Here is a 24,007-nt window from a genome sequence, read left to right on the forward strand (position 1 = left end):
TTTTGATTCTTCAAAACACCCATGGCTCCAGAGACCGGGGACAGGGTCAGTGTCGTTCCCTCGCGCATCCACCGCCCTCTGCCACCAATCGGCCACCGGAGCCAATCTGGGACGAGGAGGTGGGGAGCGTCGATTTCCTGCCTCCCCCTCCCAGAGCGCAACCTTCCCCAGAAGTCCGCAAGGTCGTTAAGGGGCAGCGACCCCAACGTGACTGGCCGCGTGGTTCAGGGCCCGTTCTCGCCGCCCACAAGGAGTGGGCCTGAGGGGTCACGTCGCGCAGCTGCTAGAGCTGGCCATGAACTCACACAGCGTCCCACCTCCGAGCCGCGTGCCGCCCCCGCCTCCTCGCGCCCGACCCGCCCCGACCCGCCCACTGCGGTGCGGCTCAACCAATCCAGGCGCAGCACGACCAGGCCGACGGAAGTGGGTCTGACGTCACTGCGGGTCAGCCGGCCCGTTTCCGGCGCTCGGCTGGCCGTGGGAGTTGTGCGTCGTGGCCCGCGGCTGGGGGGGGCTTTTCACACGGGGTGGGAGCAGAGGCGAAGGTATCCTCCGGGCCCTCACAGACCTCGGTGTCAGAATTTCCCCCTTTGAGCCAGCGCTGCTTCAAATGTCAGGGCTCGCCCACTCTTCTCCGGTCTCGCCAGCCTAACCTTTTGGGGGCTTGTAGGGGAAATTCGCAGTTCCTGTCGGACCTCTCTAGGGAGTGCCCTGAACCCAGCCTTTACTGGATATTGAAAAAATGCATTTATTTGATGCCAAACAAATGGGTTCTTTATGCCCAGTAACTGCAATTAGAGCTTCCATCCCCCCAACCTTCCCCCGCCTTTCAGTGAAGAGAAAGCAGGTGAAAATAAAATGACGTGGGAAATAAGATTAAAATAGGAACAAGAAATTGGTTGAAATCACATCGTGAACTTCAGTATTCTACAAATGTAAAGTATTAATCTATAGCCATAGTCAAAGAAAGGAAGGAACGTCTTACAGGGTGAAATCAGGATAACACCTGCAAGAATTTATCAAACACCTGCTATGCGCCAGAGGCTGCAATAGATGCTAGGGATTCAGCAGTGACCAAGACAGGAAGGTCCTATCATGGCGTTCACAGGATTAAAGGGAGACATAATAAATAAGTAAACAAAAGATAAGAAAATGCTGAATAAGTGCTATCAATGAAATAAAAGGATACATTCATAGAAAGTGAGTGTTATTAAGCAAGATGTAAGTGACCCATGAAAAAATAATAAATAACCTGGCAGCGGCTTCTTTGCTATTTATTGTGATATGGCTACTTCCAGGAAGTTGCTTTGTAGAACCAGTATCAGAAGGGCCATGGTTCGCTGTTGGCTAATGTAGGGGCCGCAAAAACTTTACCTTCTTAAGGCCTCTGGCTGGACCTGAGAATTAAATTGACATTAAGATTTAGAAAAAGCATGCAAATTAATATAAACTTTACCATGACCTGGGAGATTTTGTAAGGAATTGGAAGACCCAAAGAAGAAATAAAACCCAGGTGTATATACACTGGGTTGAGCAAAAAGTGGGAATTGTGGGAAAGTAGAAGAAAATGGGGGAAATTAGAGGAAGTTGAGAGTTATTTTAACAAAGTCTCTTTGTACAAATTCTAACAGACCCTTCTCCCTCTCTGGTGATAAGAATGTTTCTTTCTTCTTGGTATAGGGAGGGAAGTTCCTACATAAGAGCGTCATTTGCTTTGGGGAAGGAAAAATGGGAATCAGAGTGCTGATTGTTTTTCATATGCCTTTAACTCAAAATAATCGATATGCTAAAGTGGCATACTTGGAGGTGGCACATCCTAAAGTCCTTCACTAACATTAGCAACACCATTTCTCCACTGTTGGATTGTGAGCTCCACAAGGCAGCTCAAGATCTCTTAAATAAATGTTTCAACAGCTGCAAGAAACTGACAATTTTAAGCTCCTCGAAAACAGGGAGAGTCTTTTAGTATGTACTTGCTCCAATGCCTAAAGACTTGTCAAATGTTGAATTAAAAATGCAGTGGATAGGATGGCATTGTTCTACCTGGAAAAAGGGACTGAACTAAGGGATGTCTTCATTTCCAGTACTAGAGCAAGGTTTTTTGGTAAGTGGTTTAATTTTTTGGCTTAGTTTTGTAAATGTGTGATGAGAAATAGGTATGAACTCTAAGGTTGAAAGAGTGTTGAGTTGCTGACTTATTAATAAGTAATATTGATAGAGTCTATGGTGGGTAGAGTATGAAATCTGGCATCAGAATATCTGAATTGGACCAAGACTCTGCAGGACCTTATACAGTCACTTCACCCCTCTGGACCTCAACCTCTGCATCTGTGAAATGAAAACTATGTTAATACCTGCCAGGAAGTCTATATATAATGTCTAAAACAAACACGTGAGAAGTAACAGTATTAGCGTATTGTTTTAAAATAGAGATAATTACCAGAAGAAATCATTTAAAGAGCTGAAAATATTTGCCTCTGGAGAGCAGGGCTGAGGAGTATGAAGGACAGAGTCAGAAGGCTGCTGTTTTTTCCTGATGAGCCTTTGAAGGCAGTCATCAGTGGGCTATCACTGTGCAACAAAATCTGGGTACTGCATTCTGTTCCCTGGGGGGCAGTCTCTTCCTATGGCAAGGCCAAAGTACAAGCGAGCAAACCTAATCCTCAGGTCGGTGCTTTTCAAGGCTTTGATCAGGTCGTGTCTGTTGGACAAAGCAAGGACAAACCCAAAGTCAAGGGGCTGCAGGTGGAGAGGAAAGAGGGAATATTTCTGAAAAATAATCCAATCTACCCTAAGTAATAATTTGGGTTTTTAAAACTGTACGTAATGTATTCATTTGGCAAAAATTCACACTGACTCAGGTCCATTTCAGCTCCTGATGGTGATGCAGATGTCTCAGGAGTGTTAACTCAGATTCTTTCTCTCTCTCTTTTACTGAACCTTTGTCTTGCCATTTTTATTCTGTCCTGGTTGTCTCATGCTGTGGCAGGTATGGTTGTCTCCTTACAAGAGTTTACCATGGGCTCTAGAGCAAAACAGCCCGTCTTCTCTTAGTTTTCCTTCTATCCACCTAAATCCCTCCTTGGTTCTTTTTTTTTTAATATATAACGTATTTTTTTTTTGGCTGCATTGGGTCTTCATTGCTGTGTGCAGGCTTTCTCTAGCTGCAGTGAGCAGGGGCTACTCTTCGTTGCGGTGCTCAGGCTCTAGATGCGCGGGCTTCAGTAGTTGTAGCACACGGGCTCAGTAGTTGTGGCTCTCGGGCTTGGTTGCTCCACGGCATGTGGGATCTTCCCAGACCAGGGCTTGAACCCACGTCCCCTGCATCGGCAGGGGGATTCTTAACCACTGCGCCACCAGGGAAGTCCCTTCCTTTGTTCTTGAAGTGTGTCTGACCACTTGTCTCCTCTCCTTCTTTGTCTCTATTTCCCACACCCCTTCAAAATTAAAAGGGGGCAACTTTTGCCTGCTTTCTTCACAAAGAGCCAAAGGTGAAGTCATTCCAGAACTCCCCAAACATTTTCTTCTTAAAATGCAAAATGACTGGAGGCACTTAAATTTTTTGCATGAGTGCAGTGCTGCATAAATTAATATAGTTACAATTTTTAAAAATTAAATAAAAACCAGTCACCACCATTGTAAGGATAACATGAAATATATGAAAGTGTTCTGCAAATAAAAATGGCATGTTATTTCTTGAAAAGAAACAGGTTTTTAATATCTAAATCAAAACTTTAAAAACACTGACATTTAAAAATACTGTTTGATCTCATACATTAATGGTGAGAATGCTAAGTGATTCAACTTGTACGGAGTCGCTCAAATTTATTTCCCACTTCTGGGAATTTATCCTCCAGTTATCCTTGCACAAGTAGGACATATGAACATGGTCAGTCAATGCAGTGCTTTTGGCAGAAAACGACTCGAAATAACCTAAGTGTTAACGATAGGGCACCAGTAAATAATCTACGAAACGTGTCCACAATGGCATACTATTTATCCGTGGGGAAAAAAATGAGGAACTTCTTGATATGGAAAATCTTCAAGATATTCTTAATATGGTAGTGGCAGCAGGTAGGGAAGTGCAGAACAATATAGAGTCTGCTACATTTCTATGAGAAAGAAGGAAAATAATAGTATATATTGGTATTTGCTTGTGCATGCATAAATAATGGAAGGATGCCCAAGAAACTAAGAACATTGTTACCTAGGAGGTGGGAATGGAACTGGATGGGGACCCGGATAGGAGTTGTCTGTTCAGTGTAACCATATCATTTTGGATTCTGAAACCAGTAAAAGTATCACTAACCAGACTTTTAACAACATAATTTGAGATTGTTGACCTTAAAACAAATAAAATAGTAAGACCTTTAGCTAGCCAAGATGAGTTTACTTGGGAATAGCAGAGGAATTGCAATTCAGGACAAGCCAACTATGGTGAAAACCACAGGCAAGTTCAAGGAGGCCAACGGAAGGTCAGTTTTTACTAGATTCTGAAGGAAATTGGGGAGGGCTGTGGCAGGTTTTTTATTGGCTGCAATTATAGGCAGCTTGTTGCTGTGCCAGAAGGAAATTTTCTTTCTTTCCCTGGGGCCTGTAAGATGCAGTGAGTGATACGTGTGTTAGAACCCTCCCTTCATGGTTTCCCCAGCCCATTTTGATTTAGGTTTCCTTTGTGCATTTTCACAAGATTGTAATTTCAATAAATTAATTAATCAAATACAGACATACTTCATTTTATCGCACTTCACTTTATTGTGCTTCGTAGACATTTCATTTCTTACAAATAGAAAGTTTGTGGCAACCCTGCATCAAGCAAGTCTACCAGCACCATTTTTCCAACAGCGCTTGCTCCCTTCGTGTCTGTGGCACATTTGGGTAATTCTCCCAGAATTAAAAGTGGAACCTGAAGATGTAACTCAGTTGCTGCGATTTCATGATCAAACTTTACCTTAAGGAGATGAGATGTTACTTCTTATGGATGCGCTAAGTAAGTGGTTTCTTGAGCTGGAATCTACTAATGGTGAAGATGCTCTGAAATTATTGAAATGGCAACAAAGGATTTAGAATATGACATCAACTTACCCGACAAAGCAGTGGCAGGACTTGAGAGGGCTGACTCCAATCTTAAAAAGTTCTAAAGCATTTGGTAAAATGCTACCAAACAGCACTGCATGCTGTAGAGAAATCCTTCATGAAAAGCAGAGTCAATTGATATATTTTCATTGTTTTAGTTTAAGAAATTGCTACAGCCGCCCCCAACCTTCAGAAAGCATCACCCTATTCAGTCAGCAGCCATCCACATCCCAGGCTCCACCAGCAAAACCCTTTCATCAGCAAAAAGATTAGGACTCCATGAAGGCTCAGGTGATGGTTAGCATTTTTTAGGAATAATAATAAAAAAAAAAGCACATACTCTTTTTGGACGTAATGCTATTGCACACTTAACAGACTACAGTATAGTGTTAATATAACTCTTATTTGCACTGGAACACCAAAGAACTCGAGCGTCTCGCTTCACTGTAGTGGTGTGGGACCCAACCTGCGGTATTTCTTTTTTTTTTTTTAACGCGCAGGCTCAGCGGCCATGGCTCACGGGCCCAGCCGCTCCGCATCATGTGGGATCTTCCCGGACCGGGGCACGAACCCGTGTCCCCTGTATTAGCAGGCGGACTCTCAACCACTGCGCCACCAGGGAAGCCCTACAATATCTCGTAAGTACACCTAGACGTGCCTGATTTACGTGCTCGGCTCCCTCCCTAATTCTGTGGATGCAGAAGCAGCTTTGGAATCTTTAAAAGATACTATTTTGAGAAACGAATACACCTGAAATTAGCCTCCGTAACCAAATTAGTCACAGGGGATCGGGTGACAGAGCGCAGGGAGACCCTGAAGAGTCCTAATAGAGCGGGGGCGACGAGGGAAGGCGCTCCAGGAAACAGGAACAATGCAGAGGGAGCCCTAAGTGCACAGATGAAGCGTGAAAGGAACAATTCTACTGATATTTTGTGAAAATGAGTATTTAAAGGAAGCCGACGCACTCTCCAGACCGGCACAGCAAAAAACGTATGGGCTGCGGGGAAAAAAAAAAAAAACGGGTTAAATTCAGCGTGAGCCGTAGGCACACCGAACCGTGCCTCGGATGTGGGAGATTTCGGCAGGATACGTGAGTCCACAGGCTTCCCGCGGTGCCGGTTGTTCCAAATGGAATCAATCCCAGGAGCACAATCTCCACGCTGAAGGGTAGGCGCTTCCCACCCGTTCTCCAGGGTGGGTTCGGCCGGACGTGACGTAATGTGATGTGAGCGAGGTGCGTCTGCGCAGTGCGAGGCTGAGGAGCCGGGCCGGACGGCGCGCGTCTGCGCAGTGAGGGGCGATGAGAAGCCGGACGGCGCGCGCCTGCGTAATGAGGGGCTGAGACCGGAGCGTGGCGGCGCGCGTGCGTGCTGGTTTGCGTACCTGCGTGAGTCCTGGGTTAGTCCCGTTCTGGCCCTGTTGTCCTCCGGGTAGAGGTGCCGACGGAAGGGGCCGAGTCTCCGCGTCCCTGGGAAGAGAGGCGAGGTTCAGGTCGGGGTCTTGGGGAACCCGGCGTGTGCGCAGGCCGTGGCGCCGCGGGCGGCGAGGGCGCGCCGGCCGCCCGCTGGACCCTCGGGGGGTCCCGGAGGCGGCGCGGACCTGGCCGGCGTTTCGCAGTGTTTGAGGGGTGGGCGGCCTTCTGACATAAGCAGAGGACGCCGTTAGGCCGCCAGCGTAGTAGCAACGCTAAAGCTGCCGGAATTTGCGTGCATAGCATCCCACCAGCCGGGAGCTAGTTAATCCTGTGTGTGTTAGCATCGTTTTACCAAGATCAGTTCACGGAAGACAAACCCTGCGGAAAGACAACAGGCTAAAAACTATTCAGACCCTGGCTTAGCAGCCGTCGTTTACAACGGCGTTTGCTAAGTGCAAAGAGAGAATCTAGCTGCATTGAGCGTAGTGAGGGGGAATTACCATTTTTCTCCGTTATTAAAAAAAAAAAAGTGTGTTCAAATATTTAACACTGTTAACTTCCCCCGAATTTTTAGTGCAGTTATTGGAACTAAAAAAAAAAATCCCCTCCAAAAATCTCAGGAGCTAATTGCTAAAGAGTGTATTTCGTTTCTCACCCAGCTAATAAAGTTTAGTCGTTTCTTTGTGAAATAGTACTTGAAAAAAGATGACTTTGTACCTCCCCCGCGTCGTGTGAAATGAAAGACCCATGTACTTGTGTCTTGGAAAATTACATTTGCAATATATTACTAGGAATTGGATTTTTAAAAACATGATGAAAGAAAATCTAAACAATACCAGCGTGTTGGCAACCTTACTGTGTTTTCATCTCAAAAAACATCAATTGAAATGCTGTGAAAACCAGTGTTAATCTAAAATGCATTTTTCATGTTCAGTTGTGTTTGTGTATCAAAACCTTTTCCCTAGGAGGCACTTAGTTACTCTCCTTAAAAATGTTCCTAAAATTGAAGTTGTTGGCTCTTACAGAGTCGCAGTGAAAGTTTTTCGAAAATCTTTTTTTCTTTTTTCTTTTTTTCAGTTACATCTTTAAGAAATCCAACATCAAAATGGCTTCAAAAAGAGCTCTGGTCATCCTGGCTACAGGAGCAGAGGAGATGGAGACGGTCATCCCTGTCGATGTCATGAGACGAGCTGGAGTATGTCCCCCAAAGTTTTCTAGCTCTCCTGTCTTTTAAAACATTTTTGGAGTTTTATAAGTCATTTTGAATAAAGTAATGTTCCATGTACTTTATGAAGTATTTCAAACAGACACGACAGTACAGGGACTGATTCCACCTGTTTATCTACTGTGCACATTTACTACTTGTTAACATTTTGCTATATTTCTTTCTGACCTGCGCCTTGAAGAACAGGTGCTTTAAAGGAAGAAGGCATTGCAAAGCCCTCTTTGTAAATTTCCCTAATCCCTTTCCCTTTCTTGCCCCAGAGGTAACTGCTGTCCTCACAGTGACCTATGCGTGTCTTTAAAGTAGCATAAGAGTGTGGTTCTCATTTTGCATGTCTGTGGTATAAACCCCTATATACACATATAACCATAGTGAATGCTTAAATAGCATTTACTGAGTGGTAGGTATCATTCTAAGCACTTATATAAACTTTTTAAAATTTTATAACCTTATGAATTATTGCCATTCTCATTTTAAAGTTGAAGGAACTGAGGCACAGAAACAATCAATAAAATAATTAAATAAAGTGCCCACGTTGTAGTAAAAGTATAGATCCAGTTTGTTTATTTAAAAATGCTGCGTAGAGAATTCCCTGGCGGTCCAGTGGTTAGGACTCTGTGCTTCCCCTGCAGGGGGCACGGGTTCGGTCGCTGGTTGGGGAACTAAGATCCCGCATGCCGCGCGTGGCATGGTCAAATAAAAAACAATAAAATTGCTGGTTAGTCTTGCACTGTAGGAATATGCCAGTCTATCCATTCCTTTATTACACTGTTTCACAGCATTCTAATACTGTAATATTCTTGTACAGGTTTCATTGTTCACAGGTTTAGCAGTTTTTCTAGGCTCTATGCCTAAAGGGAATTGCTAGTTGCCTGGTTGGTGTTACTAGATTTTGTCAAATGACTATCCAAAGTACTAATATGTGGGCCCACCAGCAGTGAGGAAAATTCCCATTTTTTCCAGTATTGTCAACTTTGTAAATTTTTGCAAGGCGGAGTAGTATTTCGTTGTTTTAACTTGTATTTCTACCTTAAGAAAATACCAGGAGGGTTAAATGGCAGCAGCAACTTTGCCAGGTGGATTATTGATAGGAGGATCATATAATTTATCACCTAAACCAGAACACTTGTGGGAGAAAGGACGCTAAACAGACAGGGTGCTGGGACAGCATCTTTAATTCATACTGTTCCAGGCAAAGTGGGACAGACCTAGTGATTAAATATATTTAGCCATCTTAATAGCCTAAGGTCAGCATGGTTTGGTTGCAGTATTTCCTGCCCAGTTATTTTAAAACACAGGGCAGCTGTGGAAATGTTACTCTAAATTTATGTTTCAGTGTTCTTAAATATCGTGATGATGTCTTTCTCTTAGATTAAGGTCACCATTGCAGGTCTGACTGGAAAAGACCCGGTACAGTGTAGCCGAGATGTTGTCATTTGTCCTGATGCCAGTCTAGAAGATGCAAAAAAACAGGTTTGTTCCATATACTTGGAATTATTCCTTCCTCTGGCTTCTTTATCAGTTTCTTGAACTGTCTCTTGACGACATCTAAGACTGTTGTTAGCACAGACTTATTTTAAGAAAGTTACTTTGCTTGGACGTCTTCGGCACTAAACTAAGCCCTGGGAAGTGAAGGACTTTGCCTTTTTCCACTGTGTATCCACGGAACCTGGCAGGTCCCTGATACCACGTGTGCTCAGTGTGGGTGGATGGGTGGGACCCTTTCATCAGTGTTCTGGCTCATACAGGCAGCCTGTCCTCCGCTTATAATTATGTTAATATAAAAGAGTCAAGTGGACATTTCCCATTCATTTTTTACTCTTTACTTGAAAGCTACTTCTTATCTTTCCTTTATCAGTGACACAGACGTGGTTGTGTGATTCATGTTACATGGAACAACTCATACTTGATTTGTGGTCGGATTAAGGGAGGGGTAAGAGGTCCCCTGAAACTGGTCACTTTTTCATTATTGCGGTTCTTCCTTTTGAGGGGGACCAACACTTCCGGGAATCTGTCAAGAGCTGTGGTCCCTTTCCTCAGAAGCGTGCCCCACGCTACGTATACCAGACAACTTTGCACACGGTTTCACCGGGCTCAGGCTTCAGGGGCCGGTGTGACAGGAGTGTAGGCTGTACCCTCTTGGAGCAGAGCCCTCTCATGGACGGCCATCTCTGCCCTCCTGGGGAACCTGGAGCCTGATTTCCCTATGCCTCACTGTCAAATGCATAGAAAAAAGTGTATTCCTTTCTAATAAATCCAGATATTTCAGATTTATTTGCTAGACTGTGGAGTGTAAGAACATTGGTATTTCACATAAATTGGTGAAACTTTCTAAATAGCAGGTTAAAAATGAGAAAGTAGGAGTAAATATTCCTTCCCTGTTCCTTTTTGTCCTGTGGTGTCTGGGTGTGTTTTAGACCAGGTGACTGGGTGTTTTAGAACAGGTGACATCTTGTGTCTATTTAGTGTTTAGTTCAGTTTCCAAAAGGAGTGAAAAAAGTTCTGTACTTCACAAATATTGTTCTAAGTTTTGCTTGGTTTTCAAACAACATAGGGCATTTTACAGTCTTTAAAAGTAACTCTAAATAGTATATGTTGGACTAAAAATGTAAATTTTCATTTCATTTGCTTAATGACTAAATTTTTAAAGCTTTTAACAATTTAAGATACCGTATTAAACCAATTTCTATTTGTAATTTCAGCAAGTTTGAAATCATTAGACTTCTGGGGTGTTCTGGTATCTGGGATACTAAAATATTGCATCATTTTTATCCTCCAAGTTCCATTTTTCATAAGGTTAAGAAAAACTTTTTGTGCTTTTTAGAGTTTGTTTTTAGTTATTTATTACTATGTACATTCTTGTTGAAAACAATTCACGCGGTGTAGACAAACGCAGAGTCAAACGCTCAATGTCCCTTTCTTGTTCTCGCCCTCCCCCCACCCTGCCTCAGCTGGCGAGCTCCTTTGTCCATGAGTGTCTGTACACTGTACACATGTATGTGGGGGCATTGAGAGGTGTGTGCACACATGCATGTACATGCGTGTGTATATCTATGCTTTGTACAGGAATGAGATCATGATAACGCCTGCAGTTCTGCAGCATGGACATCGTTTCATGTTACTGTGTACAGATTTTCTGCAGTTTTTACTTACAGTATCCCATTATAGAGAAACCCCTAATTTAACTGTTCTTCTGTGAACAGCTTTTTGCTCTGATGTGAAAGTGTTCCTGCTTAACGCACACTTCAAGTGAAACATCTTCACGTCCTTTTTCATTTTTTGAACTGTTACAGGGACCTTACGATGTGGTGGTTATGCCAGGAGGTGGTCTGGGCGCACAGAATTTATGCCAGGTAAAGCTGGGGGGCTTCAGCCTCTCGTATTCTGCTGGGTTTGCTGCTAAAATATTTCAGGAAGGAGGCTGTGGATAGATTAGGAAAAGGTGAAATTAACAAAGTGCTGTTCTAGCTTAATTTTTAAAAAAAGCTTCTGATAACATTTACTATAGAAGTAAGCGGAATTGGTGAAACAGTTATGAACAGATTCTGTGAATACAGTTCAAATGTAAGACTACTTGTTTTTTTCCCCCAACCGCAGCAGAATGATTAATTTTGTGCTTGTGAGAAGGGTTAAGCCTAGAAAGATAAGAGATCGGCTGTCTACTCAACCATCGGGGTTAGGGAGGTTGCAGGGGGCTGGAGCTGCCAGCTTGAATGAAAAATGGCATAAAAGAAGCCGCTGCTGCTTCTTTTTGTCTCGTGTGAAGAGTTAGCCTGCAGGAAGAAGAAGAGAGAGAGGTGGCAGGGGCAGGGCACACAGAAGCTCATGAGGCAGGTGGAATCAGACATTTGGGGCTGCTGAGCTCCACTCCCTACTCTGCTGTCGGAAAACACCCAAAACAGCACATTTCCTCCCTTCTGTGTCTTTCTCCCTAGAGTACAAAATGGCAAGGGTTAATATGCCCAAGGGAAATTGCTTTTCTTATCTTTAAACATCTTTAAGAAAAGGGTACCTTTTTCTTATAGTAAATGCCTTGATTGGGTTTAAGGATGTAGAAACACTACGAATTTGGTAGTTTTTATATTGATGATTTAGCGGTATTGTTGAAAAATAGATTGAAGACCTTGTGGTTTAAGCTAAAATCAGATTCTGCCGAAGTTGCCAGCCAGATTGGCTGCAGCTTAATGACAACGTGCTGTGTTTTTGGTTTTCTTCGACTAGTCCTCTGCTGTGAAGGAGATACTGAAGGAACAAGAAAAGAGGAAGGGCCTCATCGCCGCAATCTGTGCGGGTAAGTACAGAGCCGTCCTGTGTTCAAGTGTGTTGTTGACTTTCTTCAGAAAATTCGTGACGGGGTCGTCTTTAGTTATAAGATCGTGTTCCCAGTACTTCTTCCCCTTCCTAAGGTATGAAGGGCATCTGTATCGGTGTATTTAGTTTGGGGCATGAGGCTGATGTCATCTCAGAAATTACTAGTTCCGTTTTCTGCCTCTCCCTGCCTTTGGTCTACGTTCTGTGAAACTTAGTGTTTTCCCTGTTTGGTGGACCTGGAGGAGAACGTGGCCCCTCTGGCACTCAGTAAACAGCTTGTTACGACAAACCCCCGTGCCAGGAAGTACTTCTGCCCGCACAGGGTCAGCAAGAATTGGGCCAGCATAGTGTCAGAGCTCTGCCCTGTGCTTGCCCTGGGGGGCTTCCTGCCTGGTCCCCAGTGTTGAGAGCTGGGTCTTAGGTACTGTATTCTCTGCCACTTAATTTAGAGTAAGGCTGTTGGTGCTTTGTCGATGTCTCCACATCTTTGAAACCTAGTAATACTTTGGTTTTTGATACCATTTTAAAGTCCATCCTTCTTGCTCTAATATCAGATGATATTCTGCCATCTTGCATTTTTTTTCATAGTGTAATTTTGGCAGGTGCTTTCCTTATTCATAGGTCTTCATTAAATGTTTGTCAAAAAGAGCAAATACGGGCTTCCCTGGTGGCGCAGTGATTGAGAGTCCGCCTGCCGATGCAGGGGACGCGGGTTCTTGCCCCGGTCCGGGAAGATCCCACATGCCGCGGAGCGGCTCGGCCCGTGGGCCATGGCCGCTGAGCCTGCGCGTCCGGAGCCTGTGCTCCACAACGGGAGAGGCCACAACAGTGAGAGGCCCGCGTACCGCCAAAAAAAAAAAAAAAGAGCAAATAAAGAGATGAATGTATGGATGGTTAATTAAAATGATGTGTTGATATTTTCTTCAATACAGTAGACTTTTTAAAAGAAGTCATAGGCCGGGGATCTGGGGACTGCATTACAGCAGTGGTTCTCGGAGTTTTTTCAGAGGGTTCGTAAGGGCAGAGCAGATACTATTTATACACTATTTGCCTTTTTCCTTCTTATTCTCACAAGAGTGCCATCAGAGTATGACGATGTCATCATTCAGGCATGGCTTGTGTGCTCGAGTATTCTTATGTTGTAAACCTGTCCCAGTTTTAATTTCTAGCATGGCAGATACTGATAAATGTAACTCGTATAATAGCTAGAGGGGTCCTAAGACCCCTTTACATGTTTGAGAACCTCTGCATTAAAGACCGGGAAGGACTGAGGGGCAACCACCTGGCAAGTCCCGTCCTTGGGTTCCGGTCAGCACTGATCTCTGACCTGCCCTTGGGGCTCGAGGATTTCTGTCTGCTGAAGGACGCTGCAGCCCAAGCAGCTGCAGCCCTCCTTGTGGAGGAAGACAGAGGAGCTGTCATTCATGCAAGGGCTTAGTCCCCCTCCCCCTCCCCACGTGCTGACCCTCACCTCTGCCTCATTCTTAGTGCTTTACCTAAAGGAAGAAAGGAAGGGTTTGGGCTGGGTTTGTCCTCTTAGGACTGTGTTGCAAGTAAAAACCACATATCAGTTTGTCATTTTGTGTCACCAAAGTAGAATTATCAGCCACATCTGGTTCAGGGTTTTGTGTTCAGGCAGACTTGAATCCCACGCTGCTAAGACACACAGGCCTTGTCGTCATTTACATCCACATTGTAAAGTGAACGGAGCTAGTGACCTGTTGTCCTGTTGAATGTCCTGCACTGCCCCTCTGGGTGCTGCACAAAGTAGGAGAGGCGTGATGGCCTGTGAAGGAGATTGCAGCGAGGTTGGAACGAGCGATGGGAGAGATTCTGGTGTTTAAATCAGCAGATGAGAACAAGATGATTCTTAACTGTCACAGTTAGGAAATGGGAACGGTTTATTGAACTGAAGGAATATTAACTTAACCCCTAATATGGAGTGAACGGGAGAGACAGAAATTGGAAGGGAGGCTGCCTTGAGAAGAAAATAAAACGAGATTCACTCTGGGTGGGGCAGGGGAAGGAAGCCTGGAGGTGACGAGCAGGCTGTGGGCAAGCGCTGGGCTGCAGGTGCAAGCTGGGGGCGGTTGCCGGGCTTGGTGTTCCCTCTGTACATCACCACACGGTGGCGCTGTTGGCTTTCGCCTCTGGGCCTCCCAAGGCGATTCTGTCCACTGGACCCTCTGTTCCCTGGACCTTCTGCTCCCTGCTCAGAGCTGGACCCCTGTTGCAGACTCGGCCACATTTCATCCACCGGAATCTCAAGTAATAGGAGCAGTTAAGTGTCCCCTCGAGTTTTCCAGCTAGGATTCTGAAGCACCGGCAAGCAGTAATTTTGAGCTTACCGTACAGTCACTGATGTTATAGGCAGCCATTTTATCACCTGGAGGGAGCGGCCTAAGAATTCCTCGCTCACTGTATGACCTGCTGTCCTCATGTACGATCAGTCCTTGCTTGAAATTTGCTTTAAAATATATGACGTAGGAAATTATTTTTTATTAAAATCTTACAAAATAAGAATTAAAGGTAATTCATGAATACATCAAATAAAAATTGAGATAATTACTCAATTTTTACACACTCTTAGGATTTGCTACCAAACATAGCTCTCATATGCAGCATACAAGTAAGGAGGAAGGGGGCGTCAAGTATATTTAAGAGGCTTTCCAGTTAAGATATAAGTGAGGACTTGGTATGAAACTGACAACTGACGTTAAGACAGAAAGCTTATGTAATTACGTATCATTTGTTTGATCTTCCTGTTAGTAGCAGGTAAGATCTGAGTAGCCTGTAGGTAGGTCCGTTATATAACCACTTTATCCTTGGAACGGTGCTGTAAAACGAAAGGTCATGAGAGCAAGTGCTTGGGTTTGCTGGAGTTAAAGTGTGCAGAGTCCGTCCTGGGATGTTAACCACAGTGCCCTAACCACTTAGAAGGCCACGGTGCTCTTCTGAAGTTTTTCTGGGTGTGACATTAGGCCTTAGAAAGTTTTTCTTTTGTTATTTTTTGGTGGCTTAGAGGGAAAAGGTAGAAAAACTACTTTTCTAAAAGTTTTAAGATAACAAATAGGGACTTTTTTGTCTTAGTCCCTATTTGAGGACTGTGACCTACAAAATATGCTTGTGATTAGCAGTGAAGTTGACCATTCATAAAAATCTCAAGTTAGCAGCGGCATATTTTTTTTTAACCTTCATTTTAAGAGGGAGCATGTAGAGGACCACAGGGGGCATTTGCACAGGGTTCTTAAGTGCGTCGTCGTGAGACAGAAACGCCAGTGCCTTTGTATCTCAGACATGGGCGTTTCACAGGTGTCTCCTTTGGGGCTGGTACAATGTCCTGTTCATTTTAATAATCCTACCGCCTGATACATTTGGATAGACAGATGGATGAGTGCTAATTTTTCATTCTCAAGTAGAAAAATAAAACTAGTCTCTACAATAGCAGTCAAGCCCAGGGGTTCAGAGAGTATTAGTTGCCTTTAATGTGTAACTAAATCTTCCATGTGCAAAGGGTAAGCAGGACGTTTTGCCCTCCATGGTCTCCCCCTCCTTTGTGCCCCTGTTACACTTGCAGCCTGTCCCTCGAGGGGACATGTTCTATTTATCTGTTTGCGCCTCAGCTATAAAAGCAGATATTTTTGATTAAATGGTTATTGATGTGTTTTAAGTTTGTGCGTTTTTGCCGCATGTGCTCAGCAGATGGTTTATTATAAACACACTTTACCTCTCATACTAAGAAGTGTTTAGTTTCAGAATCGTAAGCATATTTTAGATAAGAGCCCCTGATTTTGAAGAATAGTTTTGCTGCTGCGATTTTTAAAACATGGGTTTTTCTGTGTCTACATTTAAGTCTTTTTATTCATCTTCTTTTTAGGACCTACGGCTCTGTTGACTCATGAAATAGGTTTTGGAAGCAAAGTTACAACACACCCACTTGCTAAAGACAAAATGATGGACGGAAGTAAGTACCTGCTTATATTGTAATGAGCCAAAAGACCTACTCAGAAAGCTGTGCTATAGCGTTGTCTCCCGCTTGGTAGACAGTAGTACATAGGGATTCTCTGTGGGTTGGGGTGTGATGTGTTCCTCACTTTCTTTGCAAGTGTTTCAGTGAGAGAGACGGGCTAATGGTGTGGGTGTCTACGTGTGCGCCCCCTGACGGTGTGGGTCTGCAGACATGCACCCTAACGGGAACGCAGGTGCTGAGCCAAAGGCCAGCCTGGCTCGGAGTGGCGCAAAATGCCAGTTTAACGAGTATTTTACTCAATACTTTGCCAGTGGCCTGAGGGTAAATTTTAAACCTTGATAGCGATTTCAGAAGGTGCCCTTTTGCCCACAGTCCAAAGTAAAATGGACATTGCTCCCTTCTTCCAGAGGAGGCCCGGGTGGCAGGCAGGCCTGTTCCTTCGCTCATGGGCTTCTTTTATAAATATCAGCTAGGTGTTTAACTTTCATTCATTTATTTTTATGAAAACAATTTCTATACATGGTTAAAATAAAAATGCAAACAGTACAGAAAGGGGTGAAGTAAAAGGAAGTGTTTCTCTTCTCTCTAACTTCCCCAGCACCTTTCTACTTTTCACATTTAACTTCTATTAAGTTTTCCTGTGAAACTCTAGAATTTTCTCTGCACGTACTCATTGCCCTTTGCAGTTTAATATTGTTACTCACATGAGATCTAGTAAGTACATTCTACAGCTTGCTTTTTTAACCTAATAGTATAACCTGTAATTGATCAGCTTTTTAAAAAATTCTCATATTGTTGCTTGTCACTTGGAGATTATTTTTAAAAAGCACGTCATTGTCTCTGCCCTCCAAGAGTTAACAGCTTGCAGAGACATGTGCATCAGACTTAAAAATATGAGGCAGTGTGTAATTAACAGCAAAACAATGTAACCAAGCTCCTGGATGTCCAACTGTGTAGCCACTGCTTCTCAGTGTGACATTCAGAGCACCAACCAAGTAGTGTCTTTTGTCAGGTGGTATCTTCCTCTGCCACCTGTCCCTGGAGTGCATATCACAGGGTGGCAGAGACCCTGGAACATGCAGAGAGAAAGGAAAATCACGCTGGTGTGGATAAGTGCAGGGAATCACAGATTCCCACTTAGAAGCCAAAAGTGGTTCGACTGGCGTTCAGCCAGCAGGGAGACCGAGTGACCGGCTCTGTTTAAAACACCCACCAACCAAAAACCAGTGGCTAAATAAAAAGACTAATAGGGAGGGTGGGAGGGAGACGCAAGAGGGAGGAGATATGGGGATATATGTACACGTACAGCTGATTCACTTTGTTATACAGCAGAAACTAACACACCATTGTAGAGCAGTTATACTCCAATAAAGATGTTGGAAAAAAAATAAAAGACTAATGGTATCAAAAGCGGATTTGAAAACAGCTGCGCGACTGATAGATTTTCTTGTCTATCTCTGTTCTGCTCTGGACTTATTCTGAACTAAAAGTAGGGCAAGTAAATTTTTTCTTATGTTAATGCTTTCATCGCAAAGTAAAGTGATGCATTTTTCATTCACTGCCTTTTTAAAAAGATTAATAGACCTTATTTTTTAGAGGAGTGTTATGTTCACAGCAAAATTAAGCAAAAAATACAGCGTTTCCCTAAACCCCCAGTACCCCACCCCATCCCCCTCACCGTCAGCTTTGTTTCCCCCACCAGACGGTGCCTTGGCTGCAGTCGATGAACTCGCGCTGATGTGTCGTCATCACCCAAAGTCCATAGTTTATGTCAGGGTTCACTCTCGGTGTTGCAGATTCTGCATATTCTTAAATCTGATCCAAAGTAGTATTTTCTTGGAAAATCGATGAGTTGAGTTGGCAGAAAGATACGAAGTTGTCAGTAAAGCCATCTTTGTGAAAATTGACTTTTTCTTTTAAAGGCTCTGGTTTCTGGGCATTTTTTATTGTAGGGGTTTAATTTACTTTGAGCTCATGGAGGGGTTTGGGAGGGTTAGAAAGAACAGAGTCGGGCTTCCTTTAGTAGTTACGACACATGAGAAGGAAGAAGGAGTGGAACGTGTTCCCCGCTATCTGCACATGTATCTCTGTGGCTCTTTCCTTGTAACGCCTCAGGAAGTTGAGGCTGATAGAACTAGAAAAAGATGAGATCGTTAACTCTCGGGCACCTACAGGGTATATTCCTGCGTGTTATCTCGAGCCTTGCATCCCCGGTGCCCAGCAAGGCAGGTGTTGGCTTCACCTCGCCTGGGGAGGCGAGGCCACTTGTTGGAGCTGGGCCGGAACTGGGGCCCCCGCCTCTGTCCTGGTGAGGCCCCCCACACGCCTAAGTTACCAGCATTGCATTCTGTCCTCTTACACGTAAGTCCTCTTGTAAGAGAAAAATGTTTGCAGTTTCTGCCCCTTCAGAACATTCTGAGAGGTGGAGCTGTAATCGCTTCCTGGATGTCTCCTCCGGGAGGCCCTCTGTCTCGTCCTCGTGGTGAACGTCGTGTTAAGATCAGTAGGCCTGGCTGTGTGCTGAGTGCTGGGGACGCCGCAGTGAACAGGCTGCCCTTGCCTGGCCACGTCTGCGGTAGTGACACCACCACTTTCTGCTGGCGTTTGGTTCGGTTGGGTTCCCATGATCATCCTGTTAGGTTGGTATCATCCCCATTTTACAGAAGAGAAAAAGGAGGCTCAGAGGGGTCAGACAGCTACTGAATGGCAGACCTGGATTTGAACCCAGAGCTGCTGTGCTCAGGGGTCGGCGGCTTTTCCTTGAAGGGCCAGATGGTAAATATCTCGGGCTCTCTGGGACGCCCCGTCTCTGTGGCGACTCCTCCACCTGTGGCGCCCAGACCACGTAGGTGAGGGGTGTGCAGGTAAGAGCTGCCGTTAGTTGCTGCCCCCCGGCCCCCGGCCCCCCAGGTGTTTGATCTCTGGGCTTTGAGAGAGGCTTTGGGGTGTTTGCTTAAAGTTAACGGAATGAATGCCTCCTGCGGGTTGGCTGGGAGTTGGCTGGTGCGCGGGGCGTTTTCCTCATTGTCGCCACTAGGTGGAGGTGGTCCGTAAGTAGACCTTTTGCTCTTCCTGGTTGAGATTCTTAGAACCGTGGAACCTTTAAACATCTTTAACCAGTTTAGGCTGTATTTGTAATATTTTACCCACAAAGAGGTTGTTAAGTGAACCATTTAGAGCCGTGCCTCCCGCTGACCTGTCCGTCTCAGCTCCAGGAGACCCAGCCCAGCCGGTTTCCTAGTTCAGCATTTAAAATGATCTTTAACCATCAGGAAATGAGGTTAGATTAGGAAAACCTCTCGCCCTCAAACCAGGGATCCACTTTTCTTCTAAAAAAGTGTAACTAGGAAATGTTTCACGTACTGTAGTCAGCTATTTCAGTGGGTGACGTGATTTTTAATGAGGTTTAGGAAGACCTAAATCACTGCAGGTGTTATTCATCCACTTTGAAAGGACACGAGCATCAGGACGTGGTTTCTAAAGCTCGTTAACACAGCAGAAGCATCTTGCTCAGGAGACTTCTTTTTTTTTTTTGGCTGCGTTGGGTCTTAGTTGCAGTGCGTGGGCTCAGTAGTTGCAGCGCGTGGGCTTAGTTGCCCCGCGGCATGTGGGATCTTAGTTCCCCGACCAGGGATCAAACGCATGTCCCCTGCATTGGAAGGCGGATTCTTAACCACTGGACTGCCAGGGAAGTCCCAGGAGACGTTTTTCTGTATGTGTTCACTGAACAGGCATTTCCTGAGCTCTTCCTTAGGCTCTGGGAACAGAAAAGGGAACAAGATAGAGCCACGTCCTCAGGTGTTCTCGGGGGTGGGGGGTGGGGGTGGGGGGGGACTGGCAGGAGGTCTGCACTGAGCATGGGGGAGGGGAGGGGTTCAGAGGCGGTGTGTGCCTGGCTCTCCCTGCGGGGACTGGGTGTGGCGGGATCTCACGGGGACCCTCTGTCCTTCGTGTCCCACGTCACTGAGTGGTACCACCACCCGCCCACCCAGTTGCCCAGGACAGGCGACTGGGAGTCATCCTTGATGTCTCTCCACATCGAGTCTTTCCCCAAGGCCCGGGCATTTTATCTCCAAGGTACATCTCAGACCTTCATTTCCTCTCCGTTGCCGCTGTCCCATCCAGGTCACCGTTTGCCCCCACCTGGATGCGGCTTCTTTTCCGTCTCCCCTCTGGTTCCTTCCGGTCCAGTCTCTGTGCGCAGGCCAGGCCCCGGGGTTTGTGCACCGTGACGTGGAGCTCAGGGTCACCTCAATGTGCTGGAGAAAGTTGGCGAAGGCTTCTCCTGGGGGAACTGGGTGTGCTCTGATTTGCGCTTTGGAAAGGTTCCCGTTTTGGTGGTGCTGAGTGTGGAGGGAAGGGCAGCCAGAAGGGAGGCTGGACACAGAGGTCCCGCAATAAGGCAGCAGGCGGAGGAACAGTCATTCATTCTTTCATTTACCTGGTCCTCGGGGGCCCCCCCTTGGTGCCATTAATACCCTGGCCCAGACGGGCAGGTGAAGGCTCAGCGTTTTACAGAATAGACAGTAAACAGGAGACGGATTGTTTCCTCGGCGCTGCGAGGGCACTGTGATGGAGTGACCTGAGGGACCTGGTTTAGAGAGGGGTCACAGGTGCCCTCTCTGAGGGCTTGGTGCTGATGCTGAAGTTGAAAGAGCAAGTCGCTGAGAAGAGCTTCCTGGGCAGAGGGAGCGGCCCAGGCCCCCCGTGGGGCCGGAAAGAGTGCAGTGTGCCCGGCAGCAGCTCCCGGCGCAAGAGGGCGGTGGGGCCGGCTGCATGGGGCGGCGGTGCTGCACGCGCGCGTGGGGGGAGGATCTGCTGCCGCCTGCCTGGCGTGGAGGGTGAGAGCTGTGGGGGCTGGTGCGGGGAATCCCAGCTTTGTGCCCTGAGACTTGCCCGGAGGTAGTGTCGTTTACTTCCTGGGAATATAGGAGAAGCACATTTCTTATTACATTTGCAAAAATACAGCCAACTGGGGCCGCAGAGGAAAATAGTCCCTGACGAGTGAGTGTGGTTCCTCCTCCGCGCCTCCCTCCCCGCTCCCGATCCCTTATGTGTAGTTTGTGCTTGTTTGATTTTGAGGCAGCAGAGCGCGTGTGTGTGCGTTACCTAGGTGGTCTGTATCACAGGTAGTTTCTACCTTCAACACCAGTTCACCCTCATCCCCCTTTCCTCCAGCATTTTGTAGGGAAGGAAAAGTAATTTTCCCTCTACTCTTCTGAGTTCTTAGTTGAGACCCCTGAAAAAAAAAAAAAAAAGACAGATTGACCAGAGAAAAACAAGCTTAACGTGTATACATGGGAGATACCCAGGGAAAAATGAGTAACTCCCTGAGATGGTTTAGAATTCTGGCTTAAGTACCATCTTAATAGAGAAAGGAGACGGGGAGGTAGGCCTCTCAGGGGAGCGTAATTGGCTTTTAGGAAAGTTGAAGGGACCCTTCGAAGAGCAGATGGGAGGAGTAGTAGTTGTGACAAGTTCGTCTGGGTGTGGTGTCAACTTCTAGTTTTCTCTCCCGGTTGATGAGACTCCCGGGAGGGGATTTCTGAGTTCCTTCCGGATGATCTGTCTTTAGGCAGGAAAGGAGGTTCCGAGGAAGCCACTCCCTCTCCCTGCCTGTGCTGTTTTTCAAGTGCTTTTAGCTCAAAATAATCAGCAAAGCAAAGCAGCCTATTTTGGGGTGGCGTTTCCTGAACTCCTGCCGTCACACTTTCGAGTGTGTATTCTCTCCCCTTCACTTCACAGAATTGACACTTGGGTGTGTTGTGGAATAGAAACGTGACTGCTTAGCATTCGCTCTGGCATCCCCCTCACACGTACGAGGGCTTTTGCAGCTGCGTTGAAGTCACGTGTGTTCACACACTTCATTTCAGCAGTTGGTAGCGCCTCCTGCTCTTTGCTGTGCGTGGCGGCCTCGGTATCTTCCCGCTGTGCTCCGAGAGCTGGGAGTGCCTGAGGGTCGCGAGGGACTGGCCACCTCGTTGTTGTCCCGGGGGTTTTTGCTTGTTCTTGTTTTGATTTTCATGAGACCAGTAGTAGTGCTGCAGGGGAGTGGGGCTGCTGAGTGGTGGTTCTTGCTGTCCAGCATAGCCCGCTGGGACATAACCCTTTTTTGTTTTTATTTCGAAGATCATTACAGCTACTCAGAGAACCGCGTGGAAAGGGACGGCCTGATCCTCACCAGCCGGGGGCCGGGAACCAGCTTCGAGTTTGCCCTGGCGATTGTCGAGGCGCTGGCCGGCAAGGAGGTGGCCGAACAAGTGAAGGCCCCGCTGGTTCTTAAAGATTAGAGCAGAGAGGTTTGGTGATGGGTAATCCATGCTCACCGTGTTCGCTTTAAACAAAAGAAGGGGGATTACCGTGCGGAGACGCCGTCATCACCATCCCCCCTCAAGTGTGGCTGTGACGTGACAGCTGCACAGAGATTCCTCAACCTGCACTTGTGTCCCCACGTTTCTGAACCTTGACTGCAGAATAAATGGGGCATTTAGCAAAACTACTGATGCTTCCTTCTTTTACTTCTGGTCTCTGTTTTCTTGTGTGAAACCAAGTGATTGTCAGCTTCGTCCGCAGCTCTTAACTATTGATACGGCTGCTGAAATAAATGAATAGGAAACGCATTTTACACAGCAGGGAGGAAAAGCATAAAACAGAGATTGAAAAGGCTTGTGACTTCTCTCCCGTCCATTAACTGTATCTCTAATGTGCGACTAAAAGATACCAACGAAGTTGGCTGCACTGGTGAATTTTTGTAAGCTAATCCCTCGTCTCCCATTGCAGAGAGTCCTGAGATGGAATTGAAAACTTCCCAAGGCTGGCCTAGCCTGCCCTCCCTTCCTTGGGTAACAGTACCTGGCTGTTTCACCCCGCGAGCCGCCCGGCTCCCGTGTGCAGTGGGTGGGATGCACACCAGGGCTGGGCACACAGCCCAGGCCCAGCCAGTCAAAGCCTGACGCACCCTGACCAAGGTGGGACCGTCAGCCAGTGGGATTCAGTGCCAGGGCCTGCGCCCTGCCCGCTGGGGTTCTCTGCTGGGTGGTCAGGAGGGCCGGCAGCGAACCTGGAGGAAAAAGGCCTGGCCGAACGTGACTCCAGCATGACAGGCGGAAAGCTCAGAACGTGCTTGACCCAAGATCCTGCCCCTGAAGCAGGCAACGCCTGGACTTGCGAACAGGAGCCAGCAAATTCCCGTGGCCTTTTTGTTTCACTATTTATAAGTGACTGATGGGACCCAGAGGAACGAGGTGGTGGGCAGGCTCCTGAAGGTGGAGGGCTGAGCCACTGAGTAAAACTGCCGAACCACCAGCGTGCTCTGCTGCCTGTCCCGGCTTGCCCCCCACCCCACCCCCGTCTCTCCTTCCCCCCTCCCTCCTGTTCCTCCTTCCCTCCCTCCTGGCCTTTTCGACGTGTAGGCTGTGAGGTTTCTGTCACAGCTACTCAGCTCTGTCCTAGTAGCACAAAAGCAGCCACAGCCACGCCACCAAGCAGGCAGGATGGCCGCGCAGCAAAACCTTTATCAAACCGGGCAGCAGTGGGGATTGCACCCTCGGGCTGCAGCTTGCCTACCCCTGAGCCAGAAGGCAAGACGGATGTTACTGATGAAAAATGCAAACGTAATTGCAGGTTTTAATAAGCACTGATGGTGTAAAGAGGATGCCGGGGAGGGAACAGGAGAGACTGCGTGAGGGGTGGGGGGGCCTCTGAGGTGAGGTTTCAGCTGAGACCTGACGAAAGGTCAGGTTTGCCCCTTCAGCAGCCGTTGGCTGTGCTGGACCTGCTCTGTGCCCAGCCCATTCCTGGTGCTGCAAGAGCCACTGGGAGACACAGTCTGTCCTCTTAGAGCTAACATGTGGGATTGGGAGAGACTGGAAAACATCTACGTTCTATGAAGAGAAGCCAGGTAAGGGGGCAGTGACGGGGATGTTTCCTGCAGGGCGTATATAGGAGACCTCTGTGAAAAGGGACCTGAGGGGAAACCTGGAGAGATCCGGTGTTGAGTAAGGCAGGACTG

At 46.6% G+C, this 24,007-nt stretch overlaps 1 protein-coding gene across 4 annotated transcripts; it reads left to right on the top strand.

The window, feature by feature from the left end:
• The first annotated feature begins 5,459 nt into the window (after positions 1 to 5,459).
• Positions 5,460 to 22,498, top strand: PARK7 (Parkinsonism associated deglycase). 4 transcript variants are annotated; one of them, XM_079941927.1, is made up of 7 exons: positions 5,460 to 5,714; positions 7,568 to 7,685; positions 9,087 to 9,188; positions 11,009 to 11,068; positions 11,937 to 12,006; positions 15,904 to 15,990; positions 22,126 to 22,498. In XM_079941927.1, exons 1-7 carry the CDS (start codon positions 5,617 to 5,619, stop codon positions 22,284 to 22,286), a joined length of 696 nt encoding a protein of 231 aa, XP_079798053.1. In that variant the 5' UTR covers positions 5,460 to 5,616; the 3' UTR covers positions 22,287 to 22,498. The 4 variants fall into 4 exon arrangements, with proteins under 4 accessions (XP_079798053.1, XP_079798055.1, XP_079798054.1 ...); XM_079941929.1 differs by lacking the exon at positions 5,460 to 5,714 and adding an exon at positions 6,367 to 6,474 and having other exon boundaries at positions 22,126 to 22,497; XM_079941928.1 differs by lacking the exon at positions 5,460 to 5,714 and adding an exon at positions 6,440 to 6,567 and having other exon boundaries at positions 22,126 to 22,497.
• Positions 22,499 to 24,007: the final 1,509 nt, after the last annotated feature.

Source organism: Stenella coeruleoalba, assembly GCF_951394435.1.
Source record: "Stenella coeruleoalba genome assembly, chromosome: 1".
NCBI lineage: Eukaryota > Metazoa > Chordata > Mammalia > Artiodactyla > Delphinidae > Stenella > Stenella coeruleoalba.

Excerpts from the sequence above, each read along its gene's own strand:
- PARK7 (XM_079941927.1), top strand. The coding sequence starts at position 5,617 with ATGTGGGATCTTCCCGGACCGGGGCACGAACCCGTGTCCCCTGTATTA. Across the intron at positions 7,686-9,086 it reads ATGTCATGAGACGAGCTGGA|ATTAAGGTCACCATTGCAGG; the intron begins GTATGTCCCCCA and ends TCTTTCTCTTAG. Across the intron at positions 15,991-22,125 it reads AGACAAAATGATGGACGGAA|ATCATTACAGCTACTCAGAG; the intron begins GTAAGTACCTGC and ends TTTATTTCGAAG.